Here is a 21,854-nt window from a genome sequence, read left to right as displayed (position 1 = left end):
CACACACTCACTTTCTTTTTGTCTATAAACCAATAGACTTTCAGCTTGTACCTTTGACTGCTAGAGTACATGCTCACATGATACTTTCAAAATGTTTCTCCGGTCTAACTGCTGTGTGATATAGGAGTTGGCAGGCTGAGTCAGTGGACAGTGGCTGCAGTAACAGTACAGCGTTTGTCACTCCCTGTCCTGAGGGTTTGTGGGCTGAAGGCATCTGCTTGGCCTCTGGGAGGCGCTATCTGCAGTCCACTGAAAGAAATCCCATTATAAAGGTATTGCAAAGGATTTTAAGTTGTAATGACTGCAAAAGGTCTTCTTTTACATTTTATTATTATTAAAAAAATGACACTCACTTAATTCTTTAAAAATGTTGAAGTAAAAACATTTGCTCCACCGATATTCAACAGTGAGCTAAATAGTTTCCTTACATTTATGGTTTGTGTGTTTTTGAGGTGGACGCAGCGACCAACACAGAAGGTGTATTTCCAGAGTCAATGAGGATGTGGCCGAAAGAAAGGGTGGGCCGCTGGGGTCACAGCTCGCCGTTTATGCGTAGCAGCACAATAGTGAGATCTCAGACCTTCTCACCTGGAGCTCGAAGTCAGTATGTCTGTAGGGTAAGCAGAAACACACAGACAGTTTACACTATGTAGAGGTAACACGGTTAAGGATGGGCAAGGAGGCGGCGAGAACCGGCTTGTCAACATAAATCATAATATTTAATGAAACTCAAAACCAAAAGCATAAACGAACACACACATGACAGACATGCCCGTAATTCTCTCTCTCTCTAACCATCGTCACCTGCCACCTTTATCCCTCGCGCGCCCCATCAGGCCGATTGGGGACCGGGCGGCGATATTCCGACCTGGCTCCGCCCCCCTCCGCTCCACAGTAGAATTTACACTTCTGGGTTTATATTGGGGTGTGTCCCATTTAAATCCTGGGTAATCAATAACATCCTACTTCTGATATAGCCACTCAATTGAGTGTTGAAATTGTTCCTCAGCAAACAGATAAGTCAGTAAATATGCTCCTGAATATATTGTTTAACCTGCTGTTATTTCTCTCTTTTTCTCTCTCCGTCTCTCTCGCCCTCCCTTTTTGGACTTTCACAGTTGTACCGAAGTGACAGTGATAGCTCTACTCTACCAAAGAAATCTCCCTTTATCAGAAACACTCTGGAGCGAAGAACTCTGCGATATAAACAGGTTTGAATGCCAGTGCTGCTCTATTAGGGACCGTATCAACTTATAACTTAATAAAGCATAAGTTAATAATACTCTAAGTTAAATGTAATAAATGTTTAATAATTATTGCATTATGTAAAAGCGCATAATGTAATAGTTTTTTTGCAAAAGGGTTATTACAATATAAGAAATGCAATACATTATGAACTCACCAAAAACATTTTAATTTGAAATGTAATAATTTTGTCATATTGTAATACTTTTCAAAATAATAGTATCATTTTGGTTATCCTTTATAATAGTAAATTATTTATCTAAATCTAGTCTTAAACTACTTATGAAAATAAAAAGGATTTAAATATTCATGCCTTTGTTATTATTATTATTATCACTGTACATTACTACTAATATATATACACTAACATACAGTATACCACTAATAATTATAATAATAATAGTTTGTTATATATTTACATTTGTATTTATACATGAGCCAAATACACGTTTTTCCATTTGACAACTAATGGTATACATACTGAGAAATGACATATTGTGACACAATAATATTGTGTACAAAATATAGCCTACATGGTCAAAACAAAAAACAATTTTTTTGAGTATTGTATTCAGTACTGTATGCCAAACAAGCGTGAGTGGACTGATCATTTTCTGCACTTTTATACAAATTTTAACACAAAATAAAACATGAATGAACATCGGAGGGCATGTTGAAAGATACAGTACAACTTACTTTAATGTATTGTCTCAAGTGTAGTCGCCTAATCTGTGTTTCAACCACAAGAAGATGTCAATAAAACAGCTTGTGAACAACATGTCACCTAACGTTGCGTTTACCTAAGGAAAGTTAAGCCTATGAAAAATAACCTCAATTGAGAAACATCGCTAAAATTATATATGCATTATTAAGATATGCAGATTTATATATATATACATATACAGTGGGTACGGAAAGTATTCAGACCCCCTTAAATTTTTCGCTCTTTGTTATATTGCAGCCATTTGCTAAAATCATTTAAGTTCATTTTTTTTCCTCATTATTGTACACACAGCACCCCATATTGACAGAAAAACACAGAATTGTTGACATTTTTGCACATTTATTAAAAAAGAAAAACTGAAATATCACATGGTCCTAAGTATTCAGACCCTTTGTTCAGTATTTAGTAGAAGCACCCTTTTGATCTAATACAGCCATGAGTCTTTTTGGGAAAGATGCAACAAGTTTTTCACATCTGGATTTGGGTATCCTCTGCCATTCCTCCTTGCAGATCCTCTCCAGTTCTGTCAGGTTGGATGGTAAACGTTGGTGGACAGCCATTTTCAAGTCTCTCCAGAGATGCTCAATTGGGTTTAAGTCAGGGCTCTGGCTGGGCCATTCAAGAACAGTCACGGAGTTGTTGTGAAGCCACTCCTTCGTTATTTTAGCGGTGTGCTTAGGGTCATTGTCTTGTTGGAAGGTGAACCTTCGGCCCAGTCTGAGGTCCAGAGCACTCTGGAGAAGGTTTTCGTCCAGGATATCCCTGTACTTGGGCGCATTCATCTTTCCCTCGATTGCAACCAGTTGTCCTGTCCCTGCAGCTGAAAAACACCCCCACAGCATGATGCTGCCACCACCATGCTTCACTGTTGAGACTGTATTGGACAGGTGATGAGCAGTGCCTGGTTTTCTCCACACATACCGCTTAGAATTAAGGCCAAAAAGTTCTATCTTGGTCTCGTCAGACCAGAGAATCTTATTTATCACCATCTTGGAGTCCTTCAGGTGTTCTTTCATGTGTCTTGCACTGAGGAGAGGCTTCCGTCGGGCCACTCTGCCATAAAGCCCCGACTGGTGGATGGCTGCAGTGATGGTTGACTTACTAAAACTTTCTCCCATCTCCCGACTGCATCTCTGGACCTCAGCCACAGTGATCTTTGGGTTCTTCTTTACCTCTCTCACCAAGGCTCTTCTCCCCCGATAGCTCAGTTTGGCCGGACGGCCAGCTCTAGGAAGGGTTCTGGTCGTCCCAAACGTCTTCCATTTAAGGATTATGGAGGCCACTGTGCTCTTATGAACCTTAAGGGCAGCAGAAATGTTTTTGTAACCTTGGCCAGATCTGTGGGCCTTGCCACAATTCTGTCTCTGAGCTCTTCAGGCAGTTCCTTTGACCTCATGATTCTCATTTGCTCTGACATGCACTGTGAGCTGTAAGGTCTTATATAGACAGGTGTGTGGCTTTCCTAATCAAGTCCAATCAGTATAATCAAACACAGCTGGACTCAGTTGAAGGTGTAGAACCATCTCAAGGATGATCAGAAGAAATGGACAGCACCTGAGTTAAATATATGAGTGTCACAGCAAAGGGTCTGAATACTTAGGACCATGTAATATTTCAGTTTTTCTTTTTTAATAAATGTGCAAAAATGTCAACAATTCTGTGTTTTTCTGTCAATATGGGGTGCTGTGTGTACAATAATGAGGAAAAAAAATGAACTTAAATGATTTTAGCAAATGGCTGCAATTTAACAAAGAGTGAAAAATGTAAGGTGGTCTGAATACTTTCCGTACCCACTGTATATATATATATATGTATATATTATACGTACACACACACTACCGGTATCACCCTGAGATGTTTTTTAAACAGTATTGAAGGAGTTCCCATCTATGTTGGGCACTTATTGGCTGCTTTTCTTTATTATTTGGTCCAAGTCATCAATTTCAAAAATGTTTTTTTATTACATTTTAGTTTAATAATTAAATTAATATGGTGGCACAATTATAATTTTGTCTACAAAACTAATTTCAAATATTTATGCACAGGCCTTCAGATCAAAATATTTTTAAGATCATGAGAAACATTTCAGTCAAGTGTTTCAAAACTTTTGACTGATTGTGTGTGTGTGTGTGTGTGTGTGTGTGTGTGTGTGTGTGTGTGTGTGTGTGTGTGTGTTAGGGTTGCACAATTTATGGAAAACGTCATGTTGCGATTATTGAGGTTAATAAGATATAACAAACAAATGGTATCATGAGTCATCTTGCTTGGTTATCAAGGAAAATGCACAAATAGATTACTAATAATGCTGAAATGTGTATTTTTCAACTCAAACATACAAACTAGCAGCAACAAAAACTATAAATGCACATTGTTTTTAAATTAAAATATTTTTACAACATTTAAGCAGGATGTAACATACTTTGTATAAACTCTTTTGAAAAGGAAACTGGATACAAAAGTGTGGTTCACTCAATCAAACCACTAAAACGAATCGGTTAACTAACGTAACCTCGGTTCTCTCTAGATGAGGGAACGAGTATTGCGTAAGCTAGCTTACGCTACGGGAAAGATTCATCTTTTCTGAGATATTGAAGCCAAAAAATTATCCTTAATTTTGTATCCATTGTCAACGCAGTGCAGCAACTGCTGTAGCCTATAGACGAACTTGAGTGAACTCGCGTCCAATGACAGGCGCCTGCGCCGTCACTGTATCAAAGCCCACCAGAATGGGTGTGGCTAGAGTGCATATAAGCGTAAGTTCGTAGGCTGGAACCCTGGTTTTCATTGAATGAAGCGAAAGTCGCTTGTGGCGCGAGCACGGCCGGCTACGCAATACTCGTTCCCTCATCTAGAGAGAACCGAGGTTACGTTAGGTAAACGATTCGTTCTCTTACGAGAGGTTCTCTCATATTGCGTAAGCTAGCTTACGCTACGGGAACCCATTGTCAACGCCGCGCGCCAAGCATCCACTGCATGAGCCCCGGGGTGGGGGACCCGGGGAGCCCTTGTGAGTGGGGAATAATATTTGGCCGGCAAGAGTGCGGGCCAGTGTGTGTGTAATACATAAGCACATAGTGGGAAGGGAAAGACAGAGGCGGTGCCGGTCTGTGTGGAATGTGTCCCGTCAGTGCAGCTCACCAGGGGAGCTGTAGCGTATTAAACCGCTAGTAGTTTTGCCTGCAGGGCAGGCACTTCCAGATTGTAAAATCTGACAAAGGTGGAGGGGGAAGCCCAGCCCGCTGCCACACATATGTCGTTAATGGAAATCCCGCTGGACCATGCCCACGAGGAGGCCATGCCTCTAGTGGAGTGAGCCCTAATGCCTAACAGGCATGGTAGGTCTTTTGACGCGTACGCGGCAGCAATAGCGTCCACTATCCATCTAGACAGTGTCTGTTTCGAGGCGGCGAAACCCTCCGAACGAAACGAAAAGCTGCTCAGAGCGTCTGAAAGAGGCGGAGCGCGCAGTATACAATCTCAGTGCTCTGACTGGGCAAAGGAGATTGGCGTCGCGTTCGCTATCGGATGCTGGCAGCGCCGATAGGGAAATTATTTGTGCTCTGAAAGGAGTACCGATCACCTTGGGGACATAGCCGTGTCTAGGCTTTAAAATGACCTTGGAGTCACTTGGTCCAAACTCAAGACACGCAGCGCTGACAGACAGCGCGTGAAGGTCTCCCACACGCTTAACTGATGACAGGGCAGTTAGAAAACGGTTTTGAGTGAAAGGTATTTCAAATCCACGGATTGAAGCGGTTCGAAAGGGGGCTTTCATAGCTTCGAGAACTACGGAAAGATCCCAGATAGGAACCGATGGGGGCGCGGGGGTTCATCCTTCTAGCTCCCCTGAGGAAGCGGATGACCAGCTCGTTTTTCCCAGTGACTGGCCGTGCAGGGTTCAGCGAACGCCGCGACGGCCGCCACGCACACTTTGAGCGTGGATGGGGATCTGCCCTTATCCAGCAGCTCTTGTAAAAACACGAGCAGCGACGACACCCCACATGTCCGTGGGTCCAGGTCTCTGTCGGTGCACCATTTTGAAAACACAGACCATTTGGACGCATAGAGTCTTCTCGTGGAAGGGGCTCTAGCGTGTATGATAGTGTTTATTACTCCTTCTGGCAAAGCGACAGGTAGCCGCTGATCACCCACACGTGCAGCCCAGCAGCTCTGGGTGGGGATGCCAGATCGTGCCGCGAGCTTGAGAGAGGAGATCTGCTCTCACTGGAATGGGCCACGGGCTGTCAGTGACAGCTGCGTAAGCTCCAGGAACCATGTCTGATTCTCCCAGCCGGGCTATGAGGAGCACCAAGTGACGCGTTTCCCTGATCCTCTGCATTACCTGTGGCAATAGCGAGATGGGAGGGAAGGCGTAAAGCGGGCGGTTGGGCCAGTCCTGGGCCAGCGCGTCCTCGCTTTTCGAGAAAAATACTGGGCAGTGAGAGTGCTCTTCTGATGCAAAGAGGTCTATCTCTGCTCTGCCGAATATGCTCCATAACTTCTGGACTGTTTGAGCGTGCAGGGGCCATTCCCCTGGGGAAATATTGTCTCTGGACAGTCTTTCTGGGCCGTCGTTCAGGTGGCCTGGCACGTGAGTCGCCCTCAGCGAGCGCAGGTGGCACTGGGACCAACTCAGTATGCGTTTTGTCAGATGGAAGAGGTTCCTGGATCTGACACCGCCCTGACGGTTTAGATAGGATACCACAGATCTGTTGTCCGAACGGACCAGGACGTGGTGACCCTGAATGACCGGGAAGAAGCGCACGAGCGCGTACTCGACCACTATCATTTCCAGACAATTTATGTGAAGGAGCTTTTCCTGAACTGACCATAGGCCGAAAACCGGAGAGCCCTCGCAGACCGCGCCCCAACCCGTGTTGGACGCGTCTGTCGAGATGACTTTTCGGCGAGATACAGCTCCCATCGTCACTCCCCGCTGATACCATTCGGCCACTGCCCAGGGCTGCAGAGCTGAGATACAGGTCTGAGTCACTCTGATCGGCTGGCGGCCCGTGGCCCAAGCCCGGCGATTACTGTGCTTATGCATGACTGCTCGCAGACAGCAGGGACAGGCTGTTCTGTGAGTGACTACCCGATTGAGGTGAATGGGGAAAGAGTCACATCTGTTAAGTGATGCCCGAGCATAGTCACGGGCATGGGACTTACATACAGAGAGGTGTTTGCTGGCCGTGTGACAGAGCGGGCAGAGAAGGGGCGCGCGCACGGATTCGTGGGCGCGTTTATTGACTAACACTCGAGCTGGCTGTGCCCGCTTTATGTGAGTGGGCTCTGATAGGGACACAGGAAGTGTAATGCTTGTGTGTAGGGGTGAACACTGGATTGTGGGCACATTTTCTACACATAAGGCATGTTTGATTTTTACAAGATTTCTTTGGGTCCCGTGAAAACGGCATTTGAGTGCAGGCAAGCGGGCAGTATCACCGGCTTGTTTGCTGCTGAATCCACCACTGCAGTAGCCTGAGAGAAGGGGACTGACAGGGGGCGAAGCTTTGACGGTGGTCCGGCCGCGGCGGGACTGAGCCGTCGTTTCCTCAACAAAGCTAGGAGGACTTTGGTTGCTCAGGCTTCAGCGCAATCTTAGGCCGAGGCCCGCGGGGGCGGCGGTCTGCGGCGGCTGTCTGAGCGCGTTCTAGGGCGGCCGCCCTGTCGGCGCTGAGAAGTCTGGCTTTGCTGAGCTGGGCGCTGTGAAGAGGCTCGTGCAGGAGGCTGGTCACGTGGGCGGCCTGCAGAGGAGCTAGCGCGACGAGGCAGGAAGAGATTCATGGCTTGGGTGGCTTTCTGGACTTCCGAGAAACGGTCAACAATGCCACTCACCGCGGAACCGAAGAGACCGGACGGAGAGAGCGGCGCGTTGAGGAACGTGGAGCGTTCAGCTTCTCCCATGTCGGCTAGCGTTAGCCATAGGTGTCTCTCGGTCACAGTCAGCGCGGCCATGCACTTCCCTAGGGCTTGAGCTGCAGCTTTGGTGGCGCGAAGGGCGAGATCCGTCACGCTCCTTAGATCTGAAACAGCCTCTGGGTGCCTGCCTTTCTCATCCCACTCTCGAAGAAGGTCCGCTTGGAAGATCTGTAAAACGGCCATGGAATGCAGAGCAGATGCGGCTTGGCCGGCGGCGGCATAGGCGCGGCCAACACAGGCGGAAGTAGTTCTGCAGGCCTTAGACGGGAGCACTGGCTTAGACCGCCATCTCGCGGAGGGCGGGCAAAGGTGTGCTGATACCGAATCCTCGACCGGGGGGATGGAAGAGTAGCCCCTCTCGGTGGCGCCGTCCACCGAAGCGAGAGAGGTGGAGACATGGGATCGGTTCCTGGCCGAGAGAGGCACGTTCCACGATTTAGAGAGCTCGGCGTGGAGTTCCGGCAGGAAGGGAGCGGCCCGGGCTGCGGGTGCCGCGCGGCGACGGCTCTGAAGAAAGCAGCCGTCGAGTCTGTTGGGAGCCTGCTCAGAGGGCGGTGACCACTCGAGCCGAGGCGGTCGACGGCCTGTGTGAGGAGGCGCGTTAGTTCTTCTTCGACTCCGGCGCGGGTCCTGCTGGATTCCTGGGCCGAGGAGGAGGCTTGGGAGCCTGACCACTCCTCGCTGTCCGAAGCCATGATGGAACAGCAGCCATTGTCCTCCGCCTCATCATCTGAGATGGCAACAGTGCGGCCGCTCGGCGGCAACTGAGCGTCCCGGGAGGGCGGGGAGGGTGAAAGCGAGGCTCGAGGGAGAGGCTCCGGCGAGGTAGTCGCTTCTAACACACGTTCCAGCAGCCTTTGGGAGCGGCGCTTCTTTCTGTGCGGCGAAACGTAAGGCGGCGCAGCGACTATGGTTTTGAGTGCTTCGAGTCGAGCCCGCAGGGTCCACATCGGAAGCTCCTCGCAGAGGTCGCATCCGCCGTCAGCGAGGGCGAGCTCTGCATGTTCCAGTCCCAGGCAGAGAGCGCAGATGAGGTGGCGGTCTCCGGCGCTGAGAGGAGCGCGGCATGAGGCGCAGGTGGTGCGAGGCATCTTTAAAAAGACGCTCGTTGCTCTTTTTTGTGAAGTTCGCTGAGGAACTAGCTTGCTCTAAAAAGGATACGTCGCCGGATGGCGTAGCTCGCAGGATGGCTGAAGGTGGCGAAGACGGCCGGCTTCTTCGAGCGCTGTCCAAGCTTGCTAGATGCCCCTCGAACGGCGACGCGGCTTCTGCAGTTCAGAGATGCGAAGAGCTTCACTGAATAGTTGAAAATCAGGGTTCCAGCCTACTGAACTTACGCTTATATGCACTCTAGCCACGCCCATTCTGGCGGGCTTTGATACAGTGACGGCGCGGGCTTCGTCATTGGACGCGAGTTCACTCAAGTTCGTCTATAGGCTGCAGCAGTTGCCGCAGAGCAACCAATGAGCTCGCTAGCTAGCCCGCTCAAGGTATGCAGCTGCTGCACTGCGTTGACAATGGATACAAAATTAAGGATAATTTTTTGGCTTCAATATCTCAGAAAAGATTAATCTTTCCCGTAGCGTAAGCTAGCTTACGCAATACGAGAGAACCTCTCGTAAGAGAACTGTTGTTGTTGTTTTGTGTGTGTGTGTGTGTGTATACACACACATTTTATTGTTGTTGTTGTTATTTTTCACATAAGATTGATCTTATGATGATTTCATCAATGATGCAACACGTTGCGAGCTGCAGACAGCGGGATTGAGAGAGGATCGTCTCCGTGTTAGAGTGCGCATCACCCGGCGGAAATTTATATCTCCCGGTCTCGACTCCCGCTCATATTGGGTCTGTGAACGCACAGAGAATGACAGTTTTGGAGTTTGTGTTTATTTCATGGCACGCTCCCGTATTATATTAACTTTAATTAAGGATGAAATAAAGATATATCGCCAAGCTGTGATCTGTGTTTCTATCAGACACTCGAGCTGCAGACAGCTGGGTTGAGAGACGAGCGTCTCCGTGTTAAGAGTGCGCATCAGCCGGCAGAACATTAAATCTATCCCCGTCTCGACTCCCGCTCCGATTGCAGTTTTGGAGTTTGTGCTTATTTACATGTCACGCTTCCGTATTATATTAACTTAAATTATTGATGAAATAAAGATATATCGGTAAGCTGTGATCGGTGTTTCTGTTATTTTTTCTGACCACCAGTTCAGTGTCGGTCTGCTCGGCGTCCATCTTCACCTGATTTCCACGCTGAACACTGGAAACTCACATGACATGACCACACGTGCCACTCCCTAAACTGTGACTGACTGGTCATCTTTATGTTAGCAGTGTAGAAAATGGGCAAACAGCTCTCAGAGAGAATGGGCTGTCACATCCACACATGCACTTATATATTTAATATAATCGCAGCATTTGCCGTCATATAATCGCACAGGCTGACATCATGATTGCGATATGATTAATCGTGCAGCATTAGTGTGTGTGTGTGTGTGTGTGTGTGTGTGTGTGTGTGTGTGTATGTATGTATATATATATACATATGTATATATATATATATATACACACATATATATATATATATATATATATATATACACACACATTTGCATTATATTTTTACTTACCTGATTCATGTCTAATAAATTATTTAATGTAGCCTATATTTGAATAAATCTAATTCTGTCAAATCTACAAAAATTGTCTGGAATTATCAAAAACATGTTTTTATGACATTTTCTATTTAAATGAATAAATCTAGAGAATGATTAGAAATGTATTAATTATATAATCAGAAAGCTGAGACTTTTTTAATTTAGTGCATAAAGCTCAAAATGTGTTTCTGGGTCAAAGCTTGAGAATGCAAATGTCAAAGCAGCAAAAATGATTCGAGTTTGCAATGTAGCCTAATTAGCATACATTTCTCTTAATGTAATAGCCTATTACATTTAGCAAAAATATATAGATAGATAGATATTATTACATTTTGAGTACATAAAGTTATTAATGTTAATTAATGTTTCACTTATACATTGTGTGCTGTTATTACATTATGAGTTGCTACAGTGAGTTCATAATGTAATGCATTTTCCATGAAATAAACATTTTCTCAGAATTTTATTACATTTTGAGAAAATTATAGCATTAATGGCATTTATTACATTTCACTTATTACATTATGTGCAGCTGTTACATTATGCTTTATTACATTACAGACACCATTCTCACATCTGCACTGTTTTCTAATAATGTTTTCTATGTCTACGTGCACTAGACGGATTAATTTACGCACTACTTTACTTTGTTGCGACACATTTGGCCACATTTTTTATCTTTCTTGCCATGAGCATCACATTTTTAAATCACTTTGTCTTTACTAGCTGTTTTGAATGCAATAACACATCCTGTGTGAACGGCCCCTTAGACATATTGCACATGGTTGGTAATCAGAAAAGATCTTGCAATACAATATTCTATCAATATCTGGGTTTGGTTATAGTGTTGTGATTCCAAAACGTAGCATGTTGCACTCTCGATGTTGAAATGGTTTTGCTGAATTGTGAGGTATATAATGTAATACTTATACTGTGTCTTGTGCTCTGGATGTGCACTTATGCATGTGTCTGTGTACTGGTTGTGACTGCAGCAGTCTCACCGCTTATCTCTGGCTGAGCAGCCCACGCGTACCTCTCTGGACCTGGAGCTGGACCTCCAGGCATGCCGTACTCGACAGAGGCAGCTGAGCGAGGAGTTGGCGGCACTGCGGGAGCTCAAACTGCGGCTGGAGGAACCCATGCAGGGCCCCCGTGGCCCCGCAGACCTCCCTCATTGGGCCTTACGGGATGAGCGTTTTCGAAATCTGCTCCGAGAGGCCCAGAGACAGGTACTGCCCATTTACACAGACACACCGTGTACTAATCAGACTTGATAAAGTGACAACCAATTAAAGTATCTCTTCCTTGTTAATGAGAACTTTTTTCCTCCCTATCAACAGGACATTTGTCGATCATTTAAATTCTATCTTACACCAGATAGCCCCACCCTCTAGGATGTCACTTGATTCAATTTAGTATACTTTTAAAATAATGACAGATCTGAAATTGTGGAGGCAGAGACAAGAGAACCCTTCTAAGACGTTGTGCATCGAAAGGATTGTTTCTAATAAGATTAATAATTCATAATCTTTTTCTCTCTTTCTCTCAGTCAAAGCAGAGTAGACAGGAGCAAAGGCAAGAGGAGGCAGCCGAGAGGAGGTTGCGGAAAGCTTCAAAGGAGGTTCTGCAAATGAGGGGCCAGGGTCACAAAGAGCCCCTTCCTGTGCAGACGTTCAAGTGAGTGCACCATGAAAAATCTTACATTCTAACAAAAACACAAACTGTAGGAATGACTCAGTCAGCCCCAAAGCTGGTTGGATATTATCATCAAAACTCTTTTTTTGGTCTGCACCTCATACAGAGAGAAGATGGCTTTCTTTACCAGACCAAGATTCAACATCCCACCTCTTCCAGCTGACGACGTGTGAGATCCCTTCAGGCCACACTATCAAATATGAAGAATCAGTCTGTTTTTTTGTTTTGTTTTGTTTGTATGTTTGTATTCATGCCTATGAAGTAATTAGAACATAAATGTAGTTATTTCAGCACAAAGATTCAAATATATTTGATATGCAACTTTTGAACAACAGAAAGCTGTACAAATAAAGCGTGCATGGTCGTGCGTGTGATTTTGAGGGTGTGTGTGTGTGTGGTAGTACTAATGATCACGTACAGCTATATTTTATATAATTATTGATATCTTGGCAAATTTCCTGCTTGTTTAAAGAGGGAAATAGCTGTTTTATAAAAGAAAAACATCCTTTTTACTCCTATACGATGTACTTCTGATATTTCTATGTCTATGCTTACTTAAGGCTGGAAGACGGGAACAAAGTCAGTTTAGACAAATTCACTGTACTGTAACTTATTTTATAGTACTTTTCCTTGAAGGAAATAAAAATGCACCCTTCTTTTTAATGTATTTTATAAAATCTTAAAACGAATAGCACTTACTGTAAGTGTTCTTTGACGTACAGTAGAATGGAAATTTTGGCTGATTTTGTTTCTGTTACCTGATTCTTTAAAGTTATTTGCTTAAAATGTCATTTTTTTTATCCACTTTTATCGCAGTTGTCATTGTCCCTTGAACTGTTATTCTATTAAAATTATTAATATTAATTATTACTTGTACTTTTCAATATATAGATGAATATATGAAACACTGTTTTGATTTTTTTATGCTGTTTGTAAAACATCTGCAGTGTTACCTCTCTTATGAATTTACAAGCATTAAACAGTGAAAGTGCAGCTGTTTTTCAGAAATGATCTTTTGAGATCAGGCCAATATTTACTCATGTTGAACATGCCTAACCATCTAAAACAAAACAATAGTTTTATCATTGAAATGGTGCCAGGTTTTTGGTTTTATAAGACCAGTGGTCTGCAGTTTTTGGCATCACTCATTCTCAAACTTCCTAGTTAATCTGGGAATTGGTCTATAGTCTAAAAATGTTTTAGACTGTTTTTCTCTAGATTTGTATTCTAAATTGTCCAGAAGATGGCGTCTCAAACTAAATTATGTCTTCAGATTTGATGGTATTTCAAGTAAGCACCACATTGTGGACTACAATATTTGATCTGGCTCCTCTGGAATAAATAATTGCACATGAAATATTATACATTTTCCATTGTTGTATCAAATAGTAATGAAATAATAATAATGAATGTGGTGCCATGACTTGGGCTTGGGTTAAATTTATTCCAACAAGATTATTCTGGTCCACGCCAGTGCTCTCCATGCCTTTTGGTGGTTTTAAATAAATGCACAGCAGGATTAGTTCAAATGCATCAGATATAGAACATTAATGGGGTGGAAAACTACTATAAACACAAAGATTGGGAACTGTGTTCTTGTTTATAAATAGAGCAGAATTGCTGTTGTAATCAGTAATGGTCTTTTAAGCTGCACATGGGCCTAAAACTCCCTTATTAAAGAAATATCCATGGAGAGTTTTGGCGGCTTTTCAAAAAAATAAATAATTAAATGAAAGGTGATTATCAAACTGATTTGTGTCTTTCTCCCAAAAGCACTGAAAGCACAACATTTAATCTGAAATAAATTTGAGAAATCTTTGGAATAGAAAAACTGAAAATAACTCTGGGTAGTTATTAGATGTCTGACAGATTTTCCCAAGAAATGGTTTTGTTTTAGACATTCATGATAAGGGGTATTTCACCCAAAGATTCTATAATCAGTTACTAACCCTCATGTTCCTTATGTCCTTTCTTCTATCTAACATAAAAGGAGATAGTTTGAAGAAAGTTTAAGCTCTGTAATGCAAGTGATTTGGTACCTAAACTTTGAAGCTCCAAAAAGCACATAAAGGCAGCATAAAAGTAATCCATAAGACTCCTTTGGTTAAATCTAGATCTTCAAAAGCGATGTGATACGTGTGGGTGAGAAACAGAACAATATTTAAGTTTTAGTTTTTTTTACTGTCAATCTCCATTTTCACTTTCATATTCTTTTGTTTTTGGTAATTCTTCATGCATATCGCCACCTACTGGACAGGAAGGTGAATTTATAGTAAAAGCTATCATATTGCTTCTGAAAATATAGATTTAACCTAATATAGATTTTTGGACATTTAAGATGTTGGTACCCATTCACTTGCATTGTGAGGACCTACAGACGCTGAAATATTCTTCTAAAAATCTGCATGTATTCAGTTGGGAGAATTTTCATTTTTGGGTGAACTGTCCCTTTAATAAATTATTGTTAAAGTTAATGTACTTGATGCCACGAACATTAGTTAGTTTGTGATGCCAATGCATTAACTAATAACCATATTTCATAATAAGGTTTTATTGAACCATAAACCTTGGTGGGACATATTTGATCATGTATTTTGAAAATAACAGGAACCAAAAGGACTCTACATTAATTTAAAATATAAAATGAATATGCATTACTTATTTACATTTATTGAACAGTTGAGGCAACATGTCAGCATATTGAATTGGGGTCATGAATAGGGTATCAGCTGGGGATTTTTGTATAAAACGGCTTTATCGACAGAAAGGGATAGGCCTACGCAAATACCACTGTGTATTTTAGCCTGTGCCAAAGGCTGAGCTTCCCATTAATCTCAGTGTATCCGTGCAGTGTGTCAACCGCTCCACTGACAGGAGAGATGGAGTAGGGGACTAATTAAATGCAAGAGCATCTGACATGAAATACACACTGAACACATGTGGTAGTATTCAAGGGAAAGTGATGAGTGCTTATGTACCAGGCCCCTCAAAATCACTTAAAGCACAGTGGGATTCGTTTAAAAATTGAGGTTGAACTAAGGCACTCATAATGGAAGTGAATGCAGCCAGTTCATACATATTATAATACACTTTATTTCAAAAGCATAGCCCCAAGACATTCATATTATGTGTTATTATGGCTTTAGTTCACTGTAAACCCTAATAAGATAGCAAAATACAATCAGTTTCATCAGCTTTTTAAGTTAATAAACTTTAAGATTTTGTACTACACATGCATGTTATTTGCTTTTAATTTGAATTATGGAGTAACCTATCTTTTAATGGTGCTTTAAGCTTTAAATGTAACTCTTTGGCCGAACTTAAAATTACCACATGTGCGTAACTTAAATACTTTAAGTAGAGGGATTCTAATTAGAGAGTACAGTGAAGGCTAACATGCTGATTGCATGCTAATAGGACATGCTATGTTTTTATCTTAAAATGTACCTAACTACCTGTCCTCAACCTAAGCTCATGCTCCACTATTCACCATAATGGAACGCCCAAAGCTCCAGCATCACAGAAATGCTTCTAAATAACACAACAAAACATTAAACACTTATAAGTATTCCCCTTTACATTCATCTTGCACAAAGACACATTATTTAACACTTTATTTGAACATTTACTATCCCTGTCAAGTACATGCAGGGAAATAGAAATCCCCTGTGCAGTTTCAGTTCAATTTAAGTTCCTGAAAACTTAGGGGGCTTTCACACTAGCACTTTTGGTGCGCACCCCGGTTCGAATGACGTCAGAGTTCGGTTCATTTGGATGATGTGAACGCTGTCTTCCGAACTCGGGTGCGCACCCGCGAACCGTACTCGGGTCCGCTTAAAAAGGTGGTCTGGGGTACGGTTCATGTGAACTCCAGTACGGTTCGCTGCTGATATGAACGCAATCGAACCAAACCGCGGAAGTGAACCGCTACTGATTACGTATAATGTGGTCGTCAGTCTCACACGCGTCACTTTCAAAATGAGCGGAAAGAGTTTACTTTCGTGCGTGCGTGTGTGTATACACTTACCTTGACGAAAAGCGGGATTGACGCACACGCACTGCAAGCAGAGAGATGATTTCTTCTTGCCTTCGGCGGACAGCCCGCTGTTTTTTGAACGATTTCAGTATTTTTGACAGACGCAACTGTGTTTCTGTATCTTAATGTTGAAAACAAAACCAAAGGTTAAAAAAAAGAAGAACAAATGTGAACCGAGCAAGTCTATTCATTGAATTTTGACGCCTTTTCATTTCGCGGTTATCAAGCAACACGATTACGCACCAGCTGCAGCTTGATGACGCAAGCGTACCGCGGTTCGGATACAAATATATAATGCGAACACAGTCCATCGGGGGCAGGGGGGAGCAATCGAACTCGGGTTCGGAACAGGCAATCGAACCAAGTGTGAAAGCCCCCTTAGAGACAAGTTTGTTAAACTCAAAACAATAAAACAGTTCAGGTTACTTAAAATGAATTAAATTAAAATGTTTGTGTTTTGTGAACTCAAAAGAAAGAGAAAGCTTGAAATACTCATAAAGGTTTATTTATTTAAACTAATTTGTATGATTATATTTTTCCCTACTCAAAACAATGAATTATTTTGAGCATTATGGTTTACAGTGTGTGATAAACTCCCTTGCCTTATCAGTTTGAAGTTATATCCAGTATTACAAAATGAGTTGAAAATATTGTTTTGTGGTAATCAACATTATGCCACAAATGCTGTCGATTGAGCTTAACTTGTATTGATCCTGGAATATTCCTTTAAATTATATGGACTTAGTGTAAAACGTTACTGCTCTGTACATGGGATTCTCAGCATTCAACCTACCATTATTTCAATATATATAAATAATGTTATGATATTACGATGATCCTGTCTTATAAGTTGATCATTACCATCATTGTGTTTGGTCTTTTGAATACCCAAACATGATAATAAGACTGATTCATCAGAAGACGTGCCAATTTGGACACATCCAATTGGATTTTATTGTAGACATTTCTCCAACATTCCAATGCAGGTACTGATTTCACCAACGAGCAAATTCCAGGAATAGTGGGTTTTTTTGTCTGGCTGTTCATGAGAGCTCTGGCTGCTCATCTGAGGGAGGGTGAGATAAGGCAGATGGAGAAAAATACACATGTCATGGTTCTTTTAAACCCAGGAGATACCAACCTTTCATCTGTAAAGAATTAAAGTCTGACGACGTCAGTATTATGCACGAAGGAGGCATAGATTCCACCAAATATCTAAAGCTCTTGTCAAAATGTCATTGGACTCTGAAGAATGCTCAGAAATGCTTTCCAATTACAAATAATAAATTTTCAATGTCTGACACACAGATTCTATTGTAAGAACAGAAACTTACTTCATGCCCTTTTTTTGTTGCTTGACTGTTGGTTTCCCTGGACCAGACTGTGACTGGAATGGTAAACAGATGTATCTCTCAGTTTCAGTTTAAAATCACTCAAAGTGTATTCTTAAGGTTGTGCAAAGTCATGATCCAACGTTGTGGACTTTTCTGAATATTTTTGAGATTTGTAATATAATAAGAGAGCAAAATGTAACAAATATTGGAGAAAATTTAAATTAATGTCTTTAAGTACCATGTGCTTGCATTAGAAAATATTAAGCATTTGAAACTATGTGGGCCTACTTATTGTGTACACGCGTCTTACATTGTACTTTTCCGGGTTTAATACAAGTTATGCTCAGTAGGCAGCATTTGTGGCATAATATTGATTACAAACATTTATTTCAACTCGTCTCTCCTTTTCTTTAAAAAAATCAAGGTTAAATTAGGGCACTTACAATCTAAGTGAATGGGGCCAATTTTTGGAGTGTTCAAAGGCTTCTACGGCAGAGAGAATGGGACTGATACTGTGCAATGGCTTTCCCACTTTAATATCTTTCACGCAAAGTCTTTTACTACCAAGAGACATTAAATGTGCATGTTATCCATTGCTACATTGTTGCTGTATTGACCCTAACCCAGCCTCATAACCTAACCCTGCCAGAACCCCAACATCGGTGACTCTAACTACAAATTTCAGGAAGAGTTTTGCAGAACATAATTTTTATATTTTATTAAATACTTAATAACACAGTAAAGACATCTCAAACATTTTCCATTGTATGACACAGTCCTCATACAGTATTTCTTACAGCTAAAGTGGATTTTGTAAGGTACTATTAAGTGCTATTTACAGATGAGTAATTAATAAATACCCTGGGATACCAAGCTATCTATCATCCCCAGTGCCTCTCACAAGGCCAAGCAAACTCAAATCATCAGGATAACAGCCACTATCTCAATCTACACAAACATCTTCCAGCCAGGCAGCTCACCTCCCAAGAAATAGTTCTGTGAGTTCATAATTGTTAAAAAAAAACTTTTCAACTCAGCAAATTGTTGCTCTGTCAGGAGAATAGAGCTACTACTGTGTGCTATGGATTGGTAATCTCTGTAATCTACAGTCTAACCTAAATAGCATTGTATGAAAAAAGATGTTTAAAAAACAATTGCTACTCTGTATAACTGGGCTAGCCTTTCAGTTTTGTTTAGATGTTTTGTTTAGTTGTAAAGTTTCACCCTCTGTATTAATTGGAAGGGAGTGTGTCCAAAATGTACGACATCCTTCATTCTATATCAGTATTTTATCTGGAAAACACGTATTCTCTCAGTAGGAAAGAGTTGGTTAGAATTTGGCCCTTGTTTGTTTTTATTAGACTCCTTAAGCCTTCTGCTCCTTTCTTTCAGCATCAGTAGTCAAGGAGTGACTAATAAAGACAAGAGACTGTTTCTCCCACTCTCCCTCATGCACGTTAAACTGTATGAATCAAGTCTATGTTTAAAAAATAAAAGCTTCAACCAGCCTGTTAGTTTATCTATTTTTTATCCTTTTATGCTTGATATTCAGGTCATGAACATGGAAAGCATGAAGGTTTAAGCTTTAAAGTCAGTGAACTTTTGAGATTTTTTGTCTGCTGTGCTGAACTGAATGTGTTCACAGAGATCAGCAAGGCGATGGGTTGGCCGTTAGCACAAGCTGCACAAAGCTTACTTGTCTCTAGCTAATTGAATGTAAGAGGTTCAAGACGGGCCCATTCAGACACACTGGCACAGTACAAGTGCTTTCAGGAACAGTGTTTGAAGGGCTTCTATGAAAAACATCTTTGACTGTCACACATCAAAGAAGTTTGACACACATTTCAGCAGATCTAGTTCAGTTTTAGCTTTGACATTTTGACAAAGTTGTATGGATTTTTTATTTTCACTCAAATTTACTCCAATTAGCAAATTAATATGACAAGGTTTTCTACTTTAGGATTGATACATGATGACGCATTGTAAAGATAACAAAACAATCATTAATAACATTTACTTAAAAGCTAGAGCATTAATTTTTACATGTTTGAATTGAGTACAAATGTAGAATTTACTTAATATTTTCAAGTTCATGCTTAAACCAACATATTCCGTGTAAAGTGCTTAATCTTTTCTACAATATTTACTTCACCAAATAATTTGAGTCCTTTTTAGGAACTACTACTACTGCATTTATTAATAGCAATATACAAATTCAATTTAAATTACTTAATTAATTTATGATAATGTTTAAAGTTATTATAATGCAGTAATTTATAATAATAATATTATCAATAATATTAACATTATTATTATTATTGTTATTATTATTAATAATAATGGAAAATGTGTATAAATTACAACATTATTATAACTTACAACAATAATATTGTTTTATTATTACTTTTACCAATTAAAAAAAAATACATGTATTATTATTATTCATTAATAAAGTATAAATTACTTCATTATTATGACTTAAATTATTATAAAAAATTAATACTTACTTAAAAAGCAATTATATTTAATAAAATATATTATTACTTTTACCAATTATAAAAATAATACAATTATTATTATTATTATTATTATATTTTTTGCTATTTGTTCAATTTAATTTCTGATCTCTTAAACATTTTATTTCATATATTTTTAAGCATCTTAAAGTAACATATTTGCCATAATAATTTAATAATCCAGATTTGAAACTATTATTTGAAATGTAATACTTGTAAACATTTGTGTGACTGTTTTAATTATGGTCTAAATCTTTAATGCCTTATGATGTATTTTTGTGTTTGTGATTGGTTTTCAGTCTCATCTATATACCATGGGAGCATGAGCCTCTTGTGGCCTTACAACACCCACAAAGAAAGATAAATAAGATGATTTTGGGACTTTATTGTGTTCTCCTGTCAGTTATCCATTAAAGACTCCAGTAAATCTTTGAGGATTCCTCTGCCCCCTGCCACTGGCTCATTACATCACACTGTGGGAACAGTGTGGCCTGTTTTTGCCCCTTTGTTCACTTCCCCTCCTCTCCAACTCAACTGGACATCTCCAAATGAAAACATCCCACTCTGGTAGCCCTATAGTGAACATCTCATGAGTATAGAAAGAGTTGTTAAACAATATACCATATCTAGTGATTTAATGTCTTCATTTTACATCTGAGTAACTGAAATTTTATTTTCAGTTGTTTATTTCAATAACATGTAATGGAACCAAGCAATTACACTTAATGTGAACTCAAAGTGATTTTAAGGGCATCATTACTGCATGACAGTGATTCATAATGTACATTCTACATGATTTTATTTATTTTTCCTACTGGAAAATACTAGTAATAGTTTTTTTCTTTCTTTCTTTCTTAAAACTGCTCACATAAAAGACCGTAACAAATGGACAAGTAGAAAAAAATATATGATTTTGTTGCAGCCATTGTAAATCGTAAGATTTTAACTGTACACTACTGGTGCCAAAACCTTTTCTGGTGTTTGGTTGCGGTTGCTTTTCTGAAAATTATGATTCAGCACAAAAATGGACTCTGAAACTGATAATTATACACAAAACCTGTAATAACACTGCAGTTAATGCATTCTTTCACAGAAAGACATGACAAGAGTGATGTGCATATGAAGGCACAAATGAATAATCTAAACCTGTTAAATGGAATATACTGCCTGATACACATATCAGTGTGCAGAGTGAATCACTGAAATACATTTCTCCTACTCTTTTCCTATACAGTGGCCCCAAATTTGGACAAGCACTCCACTTGTAGTCATTGCATTAAATAACAATATCAAAACAAGTGTTAACTGCAAACAAATGATGCTAGACCTTTCTGAGAAATAACTTCAAATATTGTAGCTCTTTTTGCAATTACCTTTAACCAGCTGGTCTCAAGGTGATTTTTAGTGGCTACATAAAGTCAGTACCCCCATAAGTTAACAAAGGTGCCCTAGCAGAGTAACCCCAGGTTCATCAGTTCATCATTAACAACAGGCATCTTCCATTATAGGTTTGACAACCAGAAAGTATCTACTGTATATACCTATTTCCTTCATTTTAAACAGTATTTATATTATTTTATCATTAAAAATGTAACAACCCTCTTTTTGTGAAATGTTTCACAAAAAGAGACACAAACACTGCAGATGTTCATTATAAGGCTTATCCATCATGTAGCTGCAACCACAAATAAACAGCTCAATAACCATTTGGACACAGCCACA

At 40.7% G+C, this 21,854-nt stretch overlaps 1 protein-coding gene and 1 long non-coding RNA gene across 3 annotated transcripts in view; one reads left to right on the top strand and one right to left on the bottom strand.

Moving 5' to 3' along the window:
• The window catches only part of LOC127646554 (protein WWC3-like), an 82,405-nt gene extending 68,473 nt beyond the window's left edge, over window positions 1-13,932 (top strand). For both annotated transcript variants that reach the window (XM_052130309.1, XM_052130307.1), the window contains exons 18-23: window positions 125-272; window positions 453-617; window positions 1,119-1,211; window positions 11,544-11,780; window positions 12,101-12,228; window positions 12,353-13,932. In XM_052130309.1, coding sequence (XP_051986269.1) covers window positions 125-272; window positions 453-617; window positions 1,119-1,211; window positions 11,544-11,780; window positions 12,101-12,228; window positions 12,353-12,419 — 838 coding nt within the window. In that variant the 3' untranslated portion in view covers window positions 12,420-13,932. The remainder of the gene's footprint in view (window positions 1-124; window positions 273-452; window positions 618-1,118; window positions 1,212-11,543; window positions 11,781-12,100; window positions 12,229-12,352) is intronic.
• On the bottom strand, window positions 114-16,775 carry LOC127646555 (uncharacterized). The gene is made up of 3 exons (XR_007970944.1): window positions 16,274-16,775; window positions 429-610; window positions 114-249 (listed from the first exon to the last, which is right to left on the bottom strand). It is a non-coding gene; the product is annotated as an uncharacterized LOC127646555 (long non-coding RNA).
• Window positions 16,776-21,854: the final 5,079 nt, after the last annotated feature.

Source organism: Xyrauchen texanus, chromosome 7, assembly GCF_025860055.1.
Source record: "Xyrauchen texanus isolate HMW12.3.18 chromosome 7, RBS_HiC_50CHRs, whole genome shotgun sequence".
Lineage (NCBI taxonomy): Eukaryota > Metazoa > Chordata > Actinopteri > Cypriniformes > Catostomidae > Xyrauchen > Xyrauchen texanus.
The sequence above is the reverse complement of the archived record's forward strand: the minus strand, read 5'-3'. Positions and strand labels throughout refer to the sequence as shown.